Raw genomic sequence first — 17,398 nt, forward strand, 5'->3', positions numbered from 1 at the left:
GAAAGAAATACAAAAATACAGGAGTCCAATAACAATGTGAAATGTTATAGGTGCGCTCTTTCATTCATTTTATTTTATGTATCATTGCACCTTGCATTTTAACAATGAAATTCTCTCTGGCTCTCAAGTTTAAATTAAAGGAACACTGTACTATAAAACAATAAAATAGACCATTGGGGACACATTAAAGGGGAGAACATTTACCTTTAACATAATAATGGTAGTAACAATGTGCCTCTTGCTAGAAAACTCTTCTGGTGAAACCATGGAGTAAGCAATAATGCTATGGAACTTATTGTAAAACATATGTATTAAGTCTGGGAGACAAGGGACCTTCTATGATATATATCCCGTTTTTAGTAACACAAATTCAGTGTGATATTTTTGTCACTAGAGCATTTGTAAATCAGCTTGTGTTGAAAACTTACCTCCTCTAATGTCTCTAGCATTAGCTTCAGAATCTAATGAGGAATCAAAGTCACAATCTCAATATATTCTTTAATTTGTTATCATATTGATCTAGGCTGTGAAAAGATTCATGAAGCAAGAATGCAAATGTCATGGGGTGAGTGGATCTTGTACTTTGAGGACATGCTGGCTGACTATGGGAGATTTTCGAAAAAACTGGGAACCTTCTGAGGAGAAAATATAATGGAGCAATACAAGTGGTCATGAATCAAGATGGAACTGGTTTTACTATTGCTAACAAGAGATTTAATAAACCCACTACCAGTGACATCGTATACTTTGAGAATTCACCAGATTATTGCATCAGAGACAGGGATTCCGGTAAGTGTTCAAATGTGACATGATAGTACCAATAAAATGTGTGAAAAAGAATATATTGAACCCTGGTCTGGTGTAGTCCTACATTTATATGCATAGAAATGTTAGACAGGCAGGATAAAACCAGAAAGCCCAGTGAGTATAAGTTTAATAGATTCTTATGATGTATATCCCAGAACCCTTTTTAATTATCTTACTATATTTGTCCTTACCACCTCTGGCCTCCTTTCCATTGAGGTGATTAAGTTTGGAAATTTGTGGTAACAAAACATTTCTACAATGACTGTAAAAATGTTTTTACCACCAGTTTCCAAACTTTACCACCTCAATGGAAACTAGGCCTCTATGATCAGCCAACCTTGGGCTAGTTTTCCATTGAGGTAATAAAGTTTGGAAACTGGTGGAAAAAAACATGTATCTCCATTAAAGTCTATGGATAATTTTTATGCTGCCAGCCAGTTTCCAAACTTTACCCACCTAATGGAAACTAGACCCTTTTCTGTAAAGAATTGCACCATTTGTTAGGGATGGCATTTTGTCAGTAGACGTTTAATTCCCGAAATATCTATATTAAATCTTGTTGTTCTGAGTTGATAGATAGATAGATAGATAGATAGATAGATAGATAGATAGGACAAGGATAGAAATTCTAAGCAATTAAAAATCAGGCCCAACTTATACCTTTATTGTTTAAATACAATTTTCATTTGTGCAATATTTTGAATGCTTTATATTCGCTTTCTGTTTTTTTTTTTATATCTTATATTTGCCCCTTAAAAGATGTCATTATAATGTATGAAATACTTATTTTTATAGTTTTGGCAGTTTTTGCAAATTTGTGATACATTTTCAGTTTGCCTATGAAAGCAAGATATGTGTCATTTCCCACATATCTGGGCGGTTTCAGGGGACCACCCAAGAAATACAAGTATTCAAAACTGAGAATGTCATTTTACATTCGTATCAAGCAAGTTTTATTATTCAGCATGCAAACCAATGACATAATGTGTAGCACTCAGTGAGTATGGTTGTTTAATGAACAGATATTATATAAAAGATACTTTTTTTTTTTTTTGCTCAGACAGTGTGACGTAGTTTTTGGCACTAATAGAAATAGCTTTTTTTTCAATGCTAGATAGCTGGTGACTTCACCCTGTAAATTCCACATCTTTTTGTATATCAGAACTTGAAAATGTATTGATTATGATGTCAGATTTACATGGTCTGAGCTGATGCAGAGAGCACTTACGGAATGAAATAGACAAAGATGCACTTAACCTGATTTTTTAATGTTCTTCTCAATCTGAGCTATTTTTCTCTGAATATCAATTGTATGTCTGATATTGACTGTTATCTTAAGGTCATACTTAAAAAGTGACGTCTTCATAACTTGGAGTTTACGCATTTTATTTCAGCACTGGGGATTAATTGGTTGCTACTTTGTTGTATATCTTCATTGCTCGACTTAAAGGACCACTAATCACACAGTACAATAGCATAACCAATAAATGCATAATAAATAGAAAATGCAAAAGCACTTACATTTGAATTTTACATGAGCATTAGATTTTTTCCTTTCCACTGTATCATGTGACAGTCATCAGCCAATCACAAAATGCATATACATATATTCTGGCTGGGAATCTTACACATGCTCAGCAGTTGCTGGTGCCTGAGAAAGTGTGCACATAAACAAAGTTGTACATATTTAGATAATGGAAGTAATTGGAAAGTTGTGTAAAATTGTGTGCTCATGGATCATGAAATTTTAATTTTGACATGAGGTGTGCCTTTTAATTTTATGCAGGTACACATATACAAGAAAGGGGTCTCATTTATGTATCTGCAAAATTTAAAGTTTAAAGGGAATGTTTTCTTTTATGATTCAGATGGAGCATGCAAGTTTAAGAAACTTTCTAATTTATTCCTATTATCGTTTTCTTCGTTCTCTTGGTATTTTAATTTGAAAAAGCAGAATATAAGCTTATGAGCAGGCCCATTTTTGGCTTCAGACAACCCTGGGTAGCGCTTGCTGATTTTTGGACAGTTCTTATGCTACTAAATAAACAGCCCTGGCCATATTTTTGGACTACTACCTAAAAAGAAGGTATTTCCTAGACTGTTTGTCTATGCATCACCATGTCCACTAGATTAATTGTCTTACTGCAACTCTTAAGGGCAGCAAACAGGCCAGAGTTTCAAGTTTCCCCTAAATATACATAACATAGGTGAATCTATATACATCAGCTTGATCACTACTTAAAGGGATATTAAACGAAGAAAAAAATTCTTCATGAATAGACTTATAAATACATAGGCCCCCGTTAATTGTACTGATGGTGTTTATAGTTTCTAAGGAAGATATTGTGATCTATCTGAGTTTGTGGCGACTATGGCAGAATGAGTGCAGAAATGTAACATTGCTCATAAAATCTTTGTGCATCACTAGAGTAGAGTATGGACAAATCACCATAGATGGTCTGATATTTTAAAGGGAAGTGAAACCCCAAATTTTTCTTTCATGATTCAGATAGAGCATTCTATTATCATTTTTACTTCATTCTTATGGTATCCTTAATTGAAGGAGCAGCAATGTACTGGGAGCTAGCTGAACACACTGGTAAGCCATATATGTGCATCCACCACAGCTCCTGAGCATACCTAGGTATGCTTTTCAACAAAGGATAATATGAGAAAGAACCAAATTAAATAAGTGACGTAAATTGAAAAGGTGTTTAGAATTGTAGGGTCTTTCTGAATCATGACAGAAATTTTGGGTTTCATGTCCCTTTAAGTCCTCCACCTATGAGGTGACAGACAGTTTAGGAAGCTGAGGTCTTATTACTTCCATCAGTGAGCCTGCATCGCAAGGGCTCTAAAGCTGTTTACACAACTTTAAAAATAAGCCCGTCATGAAAAAATAATTGTGATGGGAGTGGGAGTGTGACATCACCGGATGGGGGGTGGCCTATATCCTTTATATATGTTGCAGTTACTATTGCTGGATGTATTGTGCGAGTCTGTAAACTTCTATGTTCACAATAAAACTGAGTTGTGCCTTCTATACAGTTTCCTCCATCTCATGACATGGGTGTCAGAAGTTCTTGCCTGCCGCTTCTTCTGTTTCCTGATTAATGACGATGTCGAAATTTACTCCTCCTGAGCCTTTTGATTTCTCTCAGCCTGCAGCTTGGCCCACATGGCATCAACGGTTTCAACGCTTCAGGATTGCTTCCCAAGCTGGACAAGGAGAATGGTGAAGTACAAGTTAATTCTCTTTTATACTCTATGGGGAAAGATGTGGAGCCAGCGTTTAATGCCTTTACATTCAAAACGGGGAAGAGTTTGATTTGAAATAGTCATGAAACAAACTCTGTGCTCACTTTGTGCCCAACCGTAAAGTGATTCATGAGAGGGCCTGTTTCCACACGAGAATTCTGTGAGTTTGGTTTTGCTAAAGAAAAAAGCAAATCAGAGACATAATGGTATAGGAATTGCAGATGCTAAGGGTCTCACTGAAGCTACAGTTGGAGGCTGAATTGACGTTAGATGGGGCTATTAGGATGGCCCCACCAGGGGTAAACTGGTGAAAAAGCAAAGTGCTGACATGAGGTCTGAGAGTATTGTGATAATGTGCAGCAGTTCAGGAGAGCTGCAGGTGATAGGCAGAGTGTGAGCCGTAGTCCAAAAACAGCAGATAGGCCCAGAAGCGGATGGGGTGCAGCAGGCTCGTTGCACGCGATGTAACCGTACCCATGATCAGAATGCCCATATGCCCCGCTAAAGATAAAATATGTAGAAAGTGCAACTAAAATGGGCCATTTCGAACTGGCCATTAAAGAGATGCTGGTGGACAGTGACCAGGAAGCTCAAGAAGTGTCCTTTGTAGGGTCTGTTGTTGAATGGTCTGGTTTCAGACAAAGATTGGTGGGTTACCCTTACAGTAAAGGGAACCAAGGTTACCTTCAAATTGACACAGGACTTTACCGTTATGTCCCTTGCAGCATTCATAAAACTGCCTCAACAGCCTGCAGCTGACAAAAGTTACAATGAAAGTTCACAGTCCTGGATGGCCGCATTGATTGTGCGGGGAAATTTCTTGCTAGCTGCAAGTACAAAGGAGAAGAAATTCACAATGTGGGTACATGTAATATGAGGACAGTGTGTTAACAATCTATTGAGCAGGAAAGTAGCCTGTGGTCTGGGCCTTGTCGCCAGAGTAAATTGAGCTTAGGGAAGACATGTTTAGTGAATTGGGCCTGCTAAACTGCGTGCCAGTCCGAATAGCACTTAAAATTGATGCAGTCCCTAACAGCATTACTACTCCTCATAGAATTCCATTCCCGGCTCATGCCTCAAGTGGAGAAGGAACTTCTGCGTATGAAGAATATGTGAGTTATTGAAGAGTTGTTGAAGCAACTGATTAGTGTGCCACCATTGTGCCCGCTGTGAAGATGAACGGAAAGGTATGCATCTGCGTAGATTTGAAACGGCTGAATGAGGGCGGTGAAAAGGGAGAGATAGGTGCTGCCGACGCTTGAAGATATAGCTCCGAAACTGGCTGGGGCGAAGTTCTTCTCTACACTGGATGCTTCCAGGGGCTTCTGGTAGATACCTCTAGACCCAAAGTGCGACAATCTGACTACCTTCATTACATTCGTATAGGTCGGTTTTGCTTCTGCAGACTCCCCTTCGGGATATCATCTGCCCCCTGAAATCTTCAAAGAGAGATGAGTTCCCTCGCTGAGGGACATTGTGGGCACGGCAGTCGTCATGGATGACATTTTAGTGTATGGGTCCACACTTGGAAGAAACACAATCAGCGATTGAGCTGTGTGCTGCAGACCATTAGAGAGTCGAGGCTAAAATTAAAATAAAGAAAAACGCCATTTTAGAAAATCTGAGTTATGTTATTTTGGGCACATTATCAATGGAGATGGTATCAAGCCAGAGCCCTGCCAAAATCCTTGCTATTAAACAGTTGCTATTGAAAAGTCCCTTCTGATGTACATGTAGATGAGACAAATATTGGGCCTTGTGAATTATGTGGGTAGGTTCCTACCAGGATTTATCTACCGTATACACCCTATACCGTTTGTTGAAGAAAGATGTTGCCTGGGTCTGGGAACCCCCACAAGAGAAGCTTTCGAACAGGTCAAGTCCCTGCTGGGGTCTGCCTCAGGTGCTGGGGGTTCTACGGACCCTTCTAAAAAGACTGCAGTTAGTGCCGATGCAAGCAGTTATGGGGCCGCTCTCCTGCAGCTGAATGAGAACAAACTTGCAGCCCATTGCCTACTGTTCTCGTACACTGATCGGCTGCAGAATCAAAATATGCCCAAATAGAGAAAGAGTGTCTGGCTGCAGTTTGGGCCTGGTGAGCGCTTTCAATGTTACCTAGTGGGCCTGGAGAAGTTTTGTCTGGAAACTGACCATAAACCACTAGTTCTACTGATCAATTCCTATGATATTGACAAGATATCCCCTAAGATTTCCAGAGACTTCTCATTAAGGCAGTGCATGTGGCCGGGGGGGAAACAACTGGTACTGGCGGGATACACTTTCCAGGCTCCCGCTGGCTGCTGGCTGAAGGGTCTTCAGCTAAATCAGATGTGAAAGTGTACGTGGATTCAGTCCTGGCATCTAAATCCATCTCGTTAGGAAAGCTAGGCAAAAAAGGAGGGAGACACGCTTGGACACAGATCTTCAAGGAAGTTATCAAGTATATAAAGGCTAGGTTGGCCCGAGAGCCGTGGCAGCCTGGAGGGTTCTTACCAGTCAGAAAGGTCACAGCTCACTGGACGGGTTGGTGCTGTTCCAAGACCGCATTGTGTATTCCTGTAAGAATGCGGCAGAGATGCTAAGGCTGATACACAACGCCATTTGGGCCATTACAAAAGTGCAGAGAAAGGGCAGCTACAGCGGTATGGTGGCCTGGAATCAGTACCGACATTGAAAGTCATGTGTCCAAAATGTGCCTTTTGCCGGGAACGCCAACCGTACTCAGAGAAGAGAACCATTTATTTCTACCCCGCTGCCTGCAGGTCCCTGGCAGAATATAAAACTGAGTTGAACCTTCTATACTGTTGTCCTGCATCTCATGACAATCATGTTCATTATTTGCAAAAATAATATAATTTCACAGCACCACTAACCATCTAATATCTGAAAAAATAGTGGCCAAGATATGGTATGTCCAAAATTCACACCTAGCAAAATCATAAAATAAAATTATTAATCCCAGCACAATAACAGCAAAAAAAAAAAAATTTTTTGATTAAGTATCAAACATAAATACCAAAATAAATAGTATTACAACAATACAATGATGTAGGTATAGAAAATGGCGACGCCCTCCAACCCTCTTTTAAAAATTTAGTAACATTTGGTATATTCCTCAATGAAAAGGAAATCACAGAGTTGTAAAATACTGGCAAGGTAACAAAGTACTAGAAGCAAGTACTCCACAGTAAGTCTTGTAGCTTCCGGTGTGTATAATTCCTTTGGACACAATCCAAGAACAGGATGTAGTAGAAAACTATCGGCTAGATTACCGAGTTTTTGCATTAGAGGCTGTGCGGGTGCCAACGAGGCAGTTTTCTCTCACCGCTCAGCTTACCTGCAGCGCTGGTATTACAGGTTTTTACAAACCCGTCGTTAAATGACACAAGAAGTGAGCGTTGAGCAAAATTTTGCTCATTACCGCACTCCAATTCCAGCACTGCTTAAGTCAGCGGTGAGCTGGTCGATACGTGCTCGTGCACGAATTTCCCCATAGGAATCAACGGGGAGAGCCGGCGAGAAAAAGTCTAACACCTGCAAAAAAGCAGCGTAAAACTCAGTAACGCAGCCCCATGATTCCTATGGGGGAAATAAAAGTTTATGTCACAACCTAACACCCTAACATGAACCCTGAGTCTAAACAACCCCTAATCTTCATCCATCCGACGCGGTTGGATGAAGACTTCTGACGCTTCCTTGAGATGGATGTCTGGTCCTTCAGAACTGTAAGTCGATCTTCAGGGGGTTAGTGTTAGGTTTTTTTAAGGGTGTATTGGGTGGGGTTTTATTTTTAGGTTAGGGTTTGGGCCTGCAAAAGAGCTAACTGTCCTTTTAAGGGCAATGCCCATCCAAATGCCCTTTTCAGGGGGGTTGTTTGTATGGGTGATGGGTTTTATACTGTTGGGGGGGTTTGTTTGTATTTTTTTACAGGTAAACGAGCTGATTACTTTGGGGCAATGCCCCGCAAAAGGCCCTTTTAAGGCTATTGGTAGTTAGTTTAGGCTAGGGGTTTTTTTTTTTATTTTGGGGGGGCTTTTTTATTTTGATAGGGCTTTTAGATTAGGTGTAATTAGGTTAAATATCTGTAATTTGTTTATTATTTTCTGTAATTTAGTGTTTGTTTGTTTTTTGTACTTTAGCTAATTTAATTAATTTAGGTAATTGTATTTAATTTATTTAATTATAGTGTAGTGTTAGGCGTTATTGTAACTTAGGTTAGGTTTTATTTTACTGGTACTTTTGTATTTATTTTAGCTAGGTAGTTATTAAATAGTTAATAACTATTTAATAACTATTGTACCTAGTTAAAATAAATACAAACTTGCCTGTAAAATAAAAAAAAACCTAAGCTAGCTACAATGTAAATATTTGTATATTGTAGCTAGCTTAGGGTTTATTTTATAGGTAAGTATTTAGTTTTAAATAATGAATAATGTAGTTAATTATAGAAAATTTTATTTAGATTTTATTTTAATTATATTTCAATTAGGGGGGGGTTAGGTTAGACATTAGGTTTAGGGGTTAATACATTTAGTATAGTGGCGGCGACGTTGGGGCGGCAGATTAGGGGTTAATAATGTAGGTAGGTGGCGGCGATGGTTAATGACGGCAGATTAGGGGTTAATAATATTTAACTAATGTTTGCGAGGCGGGGAGTGCAGCGGTTTAGGGGTTAATATGTTTATTATAGTGGCGGTGACGTTGGGGGAGGCAGATTAGGGGTTAATAATGTAGGTAGAGTGCGGCGACACTTGGGGGCGGCAGATTACGGGGTTAATAAATATAATGTAGGTGTTGCGATGTTTGGGGGCAGCAGATTAGGGGGTACATATATATAATGTAGGAGGCGGGCCGGTGTCCGGGAGCAGCAGATTAGGGGTTAAAAATTAAATTTATAGTGTTTGCGATGCGGGAGTGCCTCGGTTTAGGAGGGGTATATTAGGTAGTTTATGGGTGTTTGTGTACTTTTTTAGCACTTTAGTTATGAAGTTTTTATGTCTTACAAGCGTGGTACCATAAACTCTTAACTACTGACTTTTAAAGTGCGTTAGGACTCGTAGGGTTGTAATCGCTCACTTTTTGGCCTCCCAGGACAGACTCGTAATATCGGCGCTATGGAAGTCCCCTATAGAAAAAAGACTAAGTGGTAAGGCCAAAGTAGTGTGCGGTGACCCTAAACCTTCACGGACTCGTAATAGCAGCGGGCATAAAAAAGCAGCGTTAGGACCCTCTTAACACTGGATTTTAAACAACTCGTAATCTAGCCGAATGTTTCTTAATCACATAAACTTGCTCTACACATTTCAGCAGAATATGCCTTTCTCAAGAGCATTCAAAGTTTAAAAACTATCTGTATATGTTTTTTATTAAAAACAATCGGGCTAATTACAAGTTTTGCGTTATGGTGCGGTACGGCTATTACCGCTGAAAAAATTGGCCACTGCGCGTGTAATGGCAGGTCTCCTGTAATACAAGTCGCAGCGGTATAGCTATACGCAAAGCGTTTTAGCCTGTAACACAACGATCCATTCCGCACTCAAAAAAATTACGTTGAGTGCGGGATTGTCCAGAGCGATGTATACAAGTTGTTCGGGCAGGCTATAACGCTAGCGTTATAGCTTATACCACCGCGATCCATTCCGCAATCTGACCCCCCACATAAGCCAACATAAATAAAATAAACCTATTAATTCCTAAAATACCGGTCCCTCACATCGCCAACACCTAAATAAAGTTATTAACCCCTAAACCGCCGGCCCCCCACATCACTACTACTAATAATAAACCTATTAACCTCTAAACCGCCAGTCCCCCACATTGCTACTAATAAACTAAACCTATTAACCCCTAAACTGTCGCCCCCCACATCACAACACACTAAATTAAACTATTAACCCCTAAACCTAACACCCCCCTAACTTTAAATTAAACTTACAATATAACTATCTTTAAATAAATAAAAACTTATCTGTGAAATTAAAAAAAACTAAGTTTAAACTATAAATTAAACTAACATTACTATTTTAAATAAATGAAAGAAACAAAAAATAAAATTTTTTATAAAATCCTAACACTACGATAAAAATAAAAAAAACATTACAATATTATAAAATCCTAACACTATGAATAAAAAAATAAATAAAATAAGATTACAAAAAATAATAAACACTGACATTACGAAAAAATAAAAAAAATCTATGATTACAAAAAATAATAAACGAAATTATCCAAAATAATAAAAATGACACCTAATCTAATAGCCCTGTAAAAACAAAAAAGTCCCCCCCAAATAAAAACACCCCCTAACCAAACAATAAACGACCCAATAGCCCTTTAAAGGGCCTTTTGTAGGGCATTGCCCTAAGTTAAACAGCTCTTTTACCTAAAAATTACAAAGTCCCCCTAACAAAAAACCCCTCCACCCACCCAACCCCCCCAAAATAAAAAAAACCTAAGTCTAAAAAAAAACATAGCCCCTCCCTAATCTTAGAAAAAACACCCTCCAAAAAAAAAACACTAACCCCAGAAAATCTGCTCACTGTTCCTAAAGTCCGGACATCCATCTTCATCCAGGCGGAAAGAAGTCTTCTTCCAGGCGGTGACATCTTGATCAATCGCGGGGGCATCTTCTTTCTTCTTCCCGGTGGTGCAGAGCTGTGGATATGCATGGAACATCTTTGCCAGCGACGCAGACATAAAAAGTGGAGGATCCTCTTCATAAGATCATGGCCGTACACTGAAGCTTGAATGCAAGGTACCCGTTTTAATTATGGGGTACCTTGCATTCCTATTGGTTGACATTTTCAAAAGAGCAAATAGAATGAGACCTACTGAAATCTTATTGGCTGTCAAAGATGCTCCGCGCCTCCACAGCTCGATGCCCCGGATGAAGATAGAAGACTGCCCTCGCGATGGATCAAGATGTCGCCGCCTGGATGAAGACTTCTCGCTGCCTGGATGAAGATGGATGTCCGGACTCAGGAACCGTGAGTAGATTTCCTGGGTTAGTGTTTGGTTTAATTTTTATTTTTTGGTGTGGTTTTTTTTTTTTTAAGATTAGGGGATGGGCAGTAAAAGAGCTGAATGCTCTTTTAAGGGCAATGCCCATACAAATGCCCATTTAGGGCAATAGGTAGCTATAGTTTTTTTTAGACTTTTTTTGGGGGGTTGGTTGGGTGGGGGGGTTACTATTTGGGGGGACTTTGTACATTTTTTTAGGTAAAAGAGCTGTTTAACTTAGGGCAATGCCCTACAAAAGGAACTTTTAAGGGATATTGGTAGTTTATTGTTAGGTTAGGGGTGTTTTTATTTTGGGGCAGCTTTTTATTTTTATAGGTGTAATTTTTATTATTTAGGATAATTTGCTTTATTATTTTTCGTAATGTTAGTGTTTATTTTTTTGTAATGTTAGTTTTTTTATTTGTAGTGTTTTATAATATTGTAATGTTAGTTTTTTCTTATTTTTCGTTTCTTTCATTTATTTTAAAATAGTAATGTTAGTTTAATTCATAGTTTAAACTTAGGTTTTTTTAATTTCACAGATAAGTTTTTATTTATTTACAGATAGTTATATTGTAAGTTTAATTTAAAAGTTAGGGGGTGTTAGGTTTAGGGGGTTAATAGTTAATTTAGTGTGTTGACATGTGGGGGGCCAGCAGTTTTAGGGCTTAATAGGCTTTAGTTTATTAGTACCGATGGGGGGTGTCGGCGGTTTAGGGGTTAATCATTTATTTAGTGTCGGCGAGGGACGGAGGTTTAGGGGTTAATCATTTTATTTAGTGTTGACGAGGGACGGTGGTTTTGGGGGTTAATGATTTTATTTAGTGTTGGCGATGTCGGGGAGCGGCGGATTAGGGTATTTAGACTAGGTTTATGTTAGGGTGTTAGGTTTAAACATAACTTTATTTTCCCCCATAGACATCAATAGGGTTGTGTTACGGCGATCTCCATTCCACGATCGCAGATGTTAGTTTTTTTCTGGCACTTTCTCCCCATTGATGTCTATGGGGGAAAGAGGGCATGAGCATGTAAACTCAGCCCTTGGTTTTTGTGCGGTATGGAGCTTATCGCACCATAACGCACAGCACGAGGAGGTTTTTCAGTAACTTGTAATGGCAGCCCTATGGAGATGTGTGATAACGCTAATTTTTTGCGTTCTTTACGCATCTGGTTTAACACACAACTTGCAATCTAGGTGATTGTTTTCTACTACAATCCTGTCCTTGGATTTTGTAAAGAGGAATTATACACACCAGAAGCTGCAAGACTTAAAAAGAGTACTTGTTTCTAGTACTTTGTTACCTTGGCCAGTATTTTACAACTCTGTGATCTCCTTTTCATTGAGGGAATACACCAGAAGACACTCAAGGGGGTTGGAGGCACCACCATGTTCTATACCTGCATTTCTGATCTGGGTCAAAGGAGAGACTCTTTGGTGAGCAGCATCACCCCTAAGGAAAGTGTTTCCGTATTGTATTTTGTCTATTTGCAACAATACAATGAGACTACACCAAAGCATCCATCCATCCACCCAAAACACTTGCACGACAAAAAGCAAAAAAAAATTAAAAGTTGGGAGCCGATCATCATCATGAAGGACTATAGATGTATATCAACAATAAATGTCGATAATCCCACTTGCATCAGTAGAAAAAAGGCCCATGCAGATCTCAAAACAAACAGTGCACTCTATATAAGCAATGTATCAAAGGTTTTCCAATAGAAGTAATATAAGCTACACGACTGGTTTATATAAAGTGAACTGATGTCTCTTAACATCTGATGCTTGAAAGGCCTATAGTGTAAACAGCTTAGCGCAAGTTTATGTTTATACTCATCTCCAAATCACAGAGATTTGTTCCAACACAATATACCCCAACTGAAGCATCCACACCTCAACAGTATTTATTGGCGGCTAGGGGAATCACACAATTCTAAAACAGTCTTCTTAAACAGAAAAGTGCTCAAATACAATAAAAACACTACTCACTTTTCAGAAAAGCTTTTCCGTCCTGCCATAATCTGCCTCAGCAACCTTACCACTCTTTCACTAAAACCACCCACTTCCGGGGATGCACTAAGACTCCGAAAGGAAGTGGATATCTGGTGGGCGGAGTCGACGTGAGAGAGAGTTGCTGAGAGAGGACACGCCGAACTCAGAAGAGCGCCAGCCGGTGCTTACCCTTGGAGAAATTTCGCCCAGAGCCCTGCACAGCAACAGGGATTAAGTGAGGGAGGGAGGCTGAACACCTTTGCCCCCCGACCGGATACCAGTGCGCGATGATCACAGTGCATATAAGGACACCGGGACATAGCCTCAAGGAAGGCATAGTAAGTGCTATAAGGAACTGCCTCAGTCAAAGCTCAATGGAAATTGTCAGCCGACAGGCACTAAACAATGTAAATAGCCTGAGTCGCACAGAAGGCAGTCAGCAGGTATGGTGACCGGAGCCCCAGAAAAAGCTGGTATGAGGGGAAAGAAAGAGCTAAAAAGTGAGTACTTCTGAGACATTGTTTTCCCCCAATAATTACCTGGCATCATCTGTGGGAGGGCTAGGTCTTAAATACCCCAACGTGGGGGGCCATAAGCCATTAGATTTGCGGACAGATGGCTATACTGAATTTTTTGAATCAGCACAGGCAGCTTCTCCTTTTTTTTCTTTCTCCTTTTCCCCGAACGCAAAGAATCAGCAAAAAAAGGGGGACAAAATAAACAAAGGGGAAGAAAGGAAAAAATCTCTTTGATTTGCTACAAACTCTGAAGGTAAAAGATGGCCCCTGTTAGGGCATATCAAATCTAGGGTAAGGCTGCAGGACATATCCACAATTTTATGTCAGAGAAAATCCTTAAGTAGACCTGTGTTTTTGTATATAAAAAAAAAAAAAAAAAACAACACAGCCAGCTAAGGCACCCTAGGGAAGTCCCCTACAAGGGCTGAAGAGGATAAAATATTGTACGAATTCAATATAAAAGATCACGTAGAAGGTTTGGTGAAGGTACAGAGGATAGCATCTGTGATAAAGCCAAAAAGAGGAGATAGCTGCTACTTAAATTGCTGGATATTTAATTTGTTAAGTGCCAATCCAAGATGGAAAACTAATAACCTAATAGATGTTGGGGGACATTGAGAGAGATACTCCTACAAAGACAGATTTTGTTGTTTTCTAAGTAAAAAAAAATTTGTCCTTGCTTATATATTGGTCATTTTTTAGATGTATTAAGGATTTAAGGAAGGGAGGAGAAAAAGAGAGAAAAAAAAAAATATATATATATATATATATATGTATATATATATATATATATATATATATATATATTTACCTTGTATGTATAAAGAAACTTACTATTGGTATAGAAACTGTTGACACTAAAGTGAATTTTTTTTATTTCAACAATAGATTTAAATGGTATATAATCTAGATCAAATATGAGGCCTAATATATAGGTTATACTAACCCAGATTGGACCAACTGTGCCAAGTTGAAGGTTATTTGACTATATAAAGTTAAAGGCTATCTGATTATTTAAATAATTTAACTGGCACAACTCTCTGTTAAATAAGCATATACTTTAACAATTATTTTGGAACATTCTAAATAGAAAGATTACTAAACCAAATAGTTACTTTTGGGTCTTCATACAATTTATACATTATAGAAGTCTCCCTGGTCTTAGGACACTTCACACTTTTTTGTTTTTTTCTTTTATTTTTAAGGATTGTGAAGGGTGGGAAAATGGGGGGGAGTCGCTTAGCACACCACTATTTAGATTTTTTTTTTTTTTCTTCACATATAGACATATAGTCTTCACTATACAATTAAAATTTGTTTGAGTAAACACTTTTGTGTATGGACAATACTTAACACATAATAAACACACATCTCCAGGGAATGGCGGCCAGAGGAAAAAGATAAAAAGATCAATGGCAGTACTGAGAATTCTTTAGACATAAGTTCGGGGTAAACCCACCTTCCAATTCATTTGATATGCATTTACTAGTAAAAGCAATTTCAGACATCTGTTTACCTCAATTTTCTGAAATTAAAACTGAGATTACAACACTTACATTGGAAGGTGAGGCAATTTTCCCAAAGATTAACAGAGGCAGAACAACGTATCTCAGACTTAGAAGATATTTACTTATAGAGAAAAATGATGCAGAAATGAATGGGTCATTAGTACTAACACTGCAACAGAAAGTTGAGGACCTCGAAATCAGGGTAAAGGAGAAATAACTTGAAAATTATAGGTTTACTAGAAAAAGATCATGAAAATCTAATCCAATAGGTTATAGAAACCCTTCCTAAAATACTAGAATTTCCAGAAGCAGAACAGACATTGATAATAGAAAGAGCACATAGAATAGGGCAGAAAAGACAGAACAGTGCAAATCCAAGACCAGTTATTTTTAAGGTTTTGAATTATCAAGATAACATAGTACATAGTAACATAGTAGATAAGGTTGAAAAAGACTGAAGTCCATCGAGTTCAACCTATACAAATCTAAAATACTTACAAAAAGCTCCAGTTAAGCTTAAATAACCCCATTAAAATGTGACCCATTTAATACTAGCAATCATATCCATGAATTTTGTTTATATACAGAAATTTATCTGGCAAAGATATTACAATATTATAGATGGAAAAAAGAGCTGATATTCACAGAAAAGAGATTACTAATTTTACAAGACTTCTCAGTGGAAGTTTCTAATAAGAGTAAAGAAATGTCGCCAATTTGTACTCAAATGATAAATAGAGGCTTTAATGTAACAATGATCTATCCAGCTAAAATAAAGCTGTATCATAATGGACAGGTACAAATTTTAAATACTCTATAAGAAGCACAGGAATTTTTGCAACACTTAAAGGGTTAATCATTCTGATTATCGTAGTAAAAAAGATATATTGGCTTGTTCTGTTATTTGAGTGTAAGGTGTTACAGGGTTAAACACACAGATTATTGTGGCAAAAACAATATTGTGCTCTGTTTTATTATATTTGAATGGAATGGGTTTGTGTTTTGTTTTGTTTTTCTCTTCCTTTTGTTCTCTTCCCTCACCTCTCCTCGAACATATATGTATAAAAGTATTATGCTAATATATAATGATAAGTTAAAATGTCCTTTTTTTATTATTATTATTTTTTTTTAATTAAACTATGGCTAAGGAAATAAAATTTATTACATGGAATGTGGGGGGAATAACCTCACCTATGAAAAGGAAGCCAATTTTAAAACACTTAAAAGATTTAGGCGCAGATATAGCTTTATTACAAGAAACACATCTCAAGGATACAGAAATTATAAAGTTAAAGACTGGATGGGTCGGAGATGTTTTTGCAACACCATGTATACATAGGAAAAAAGGGGTAGCAACATTATTAAAAAAATGAAATACACAATTGTTGATAAATTTACAGATAAGGAAGAAAGATATTTGATCTTAAAAATAAAAATTGGAGAACAAATATATACAATATTTAACGTATACGGCCATAATAATTTCTCTCCATTTTTTTGGATAGAAATACAATTAAAATTAGTAGAGATGTCAGAAGGTACCCTTATGATGGGCGGTGACTTTAATATGGCTCCCCAAGTCCCGCTAGACAGGTTTAGGCCAAATAAAAGAGACAAGCTAGAAGAAAAATTGATCAAGAAAATATCTAGTTATTTTAAAATTAAAAGATATATGGAGGATGAAGTATCCTGATTTTAAGGAATATACGTGTGTATCAAAAGCATATGTCTTATTCTTGAATTGACTTTTTTCTGATATCCCAGAAAGTACATAATGAAAATATATCTATAAAAATCAACAAAATTACGATCTCAGACCATGTACCTGTATCTTTGAAACTTAAATTTACTAATGTAACTGACAGTATTAGGAGGTTCAGATTTCCCGTCTATTTACTTAATGATTTTAAATTTAAAAAAAAAAAAAAATGGGAGGAGTATTTAGAACATAATAAAGAGTATCTAAATAAACTAGAAATTTTTTGGAAAGCAGCAAAATCGGTCTTAAGAGGCGAAATTATAGCTTATGTAAGTGCAATAAAGAAAAACAAAAAAAAGATAGAGGAAGAAGTTCTAAGATTTATTACCAATTCATATAATAATTATATTAGTAGACCAACAGAGGAAAATTGGAATAAATATGATAAAGCCAAAAAAGAAAGAGATACGTTGTTGATATATAAAGCGACACAGTCGGACCTTAAAGTAAAAGTGAAATTTTATAGATTTGGTAATAAAACTGGGACACTATTGGCAAATATAACAAAATTTAGTAGTAAGACAAATGAAATTAGTGCCTTAAAATTTAAAGATAA

General features: G+C 37.5%; 1 protein-coding gene across 1 annotated transcript in view; it reads left to right on the forward strand.

The window, feature by feature from the left end:
* Positions 1–17,398, forward strand: part of WNT2 (Wnt family member 2) — a 211,256-nt gene that overhangs the window by 97,210 nt on the left and 96,648 nt on the right. The window contains 2 exon segments of the mRNA XM_053719772.1: positions 524–619; positions 621–789. Of these exon segments, the coding sequence (XP_053575747.1) occupies positions 524–619; positions 621–789 (265 nt within the window).

This window comes from Bombina bombina, chromosome 6 (genome assembly GCF_027579735.1).
Source record: "Bombina bombina isolate aBomBom1 chromosome 6, aBomBom1.pri, whole genome shotgun sequence".
NCBI lineage: Eukaryota > Metazoa > Chordata > Amphibia > Anura > Bombinatoridae > Bombina > Bombina bombina.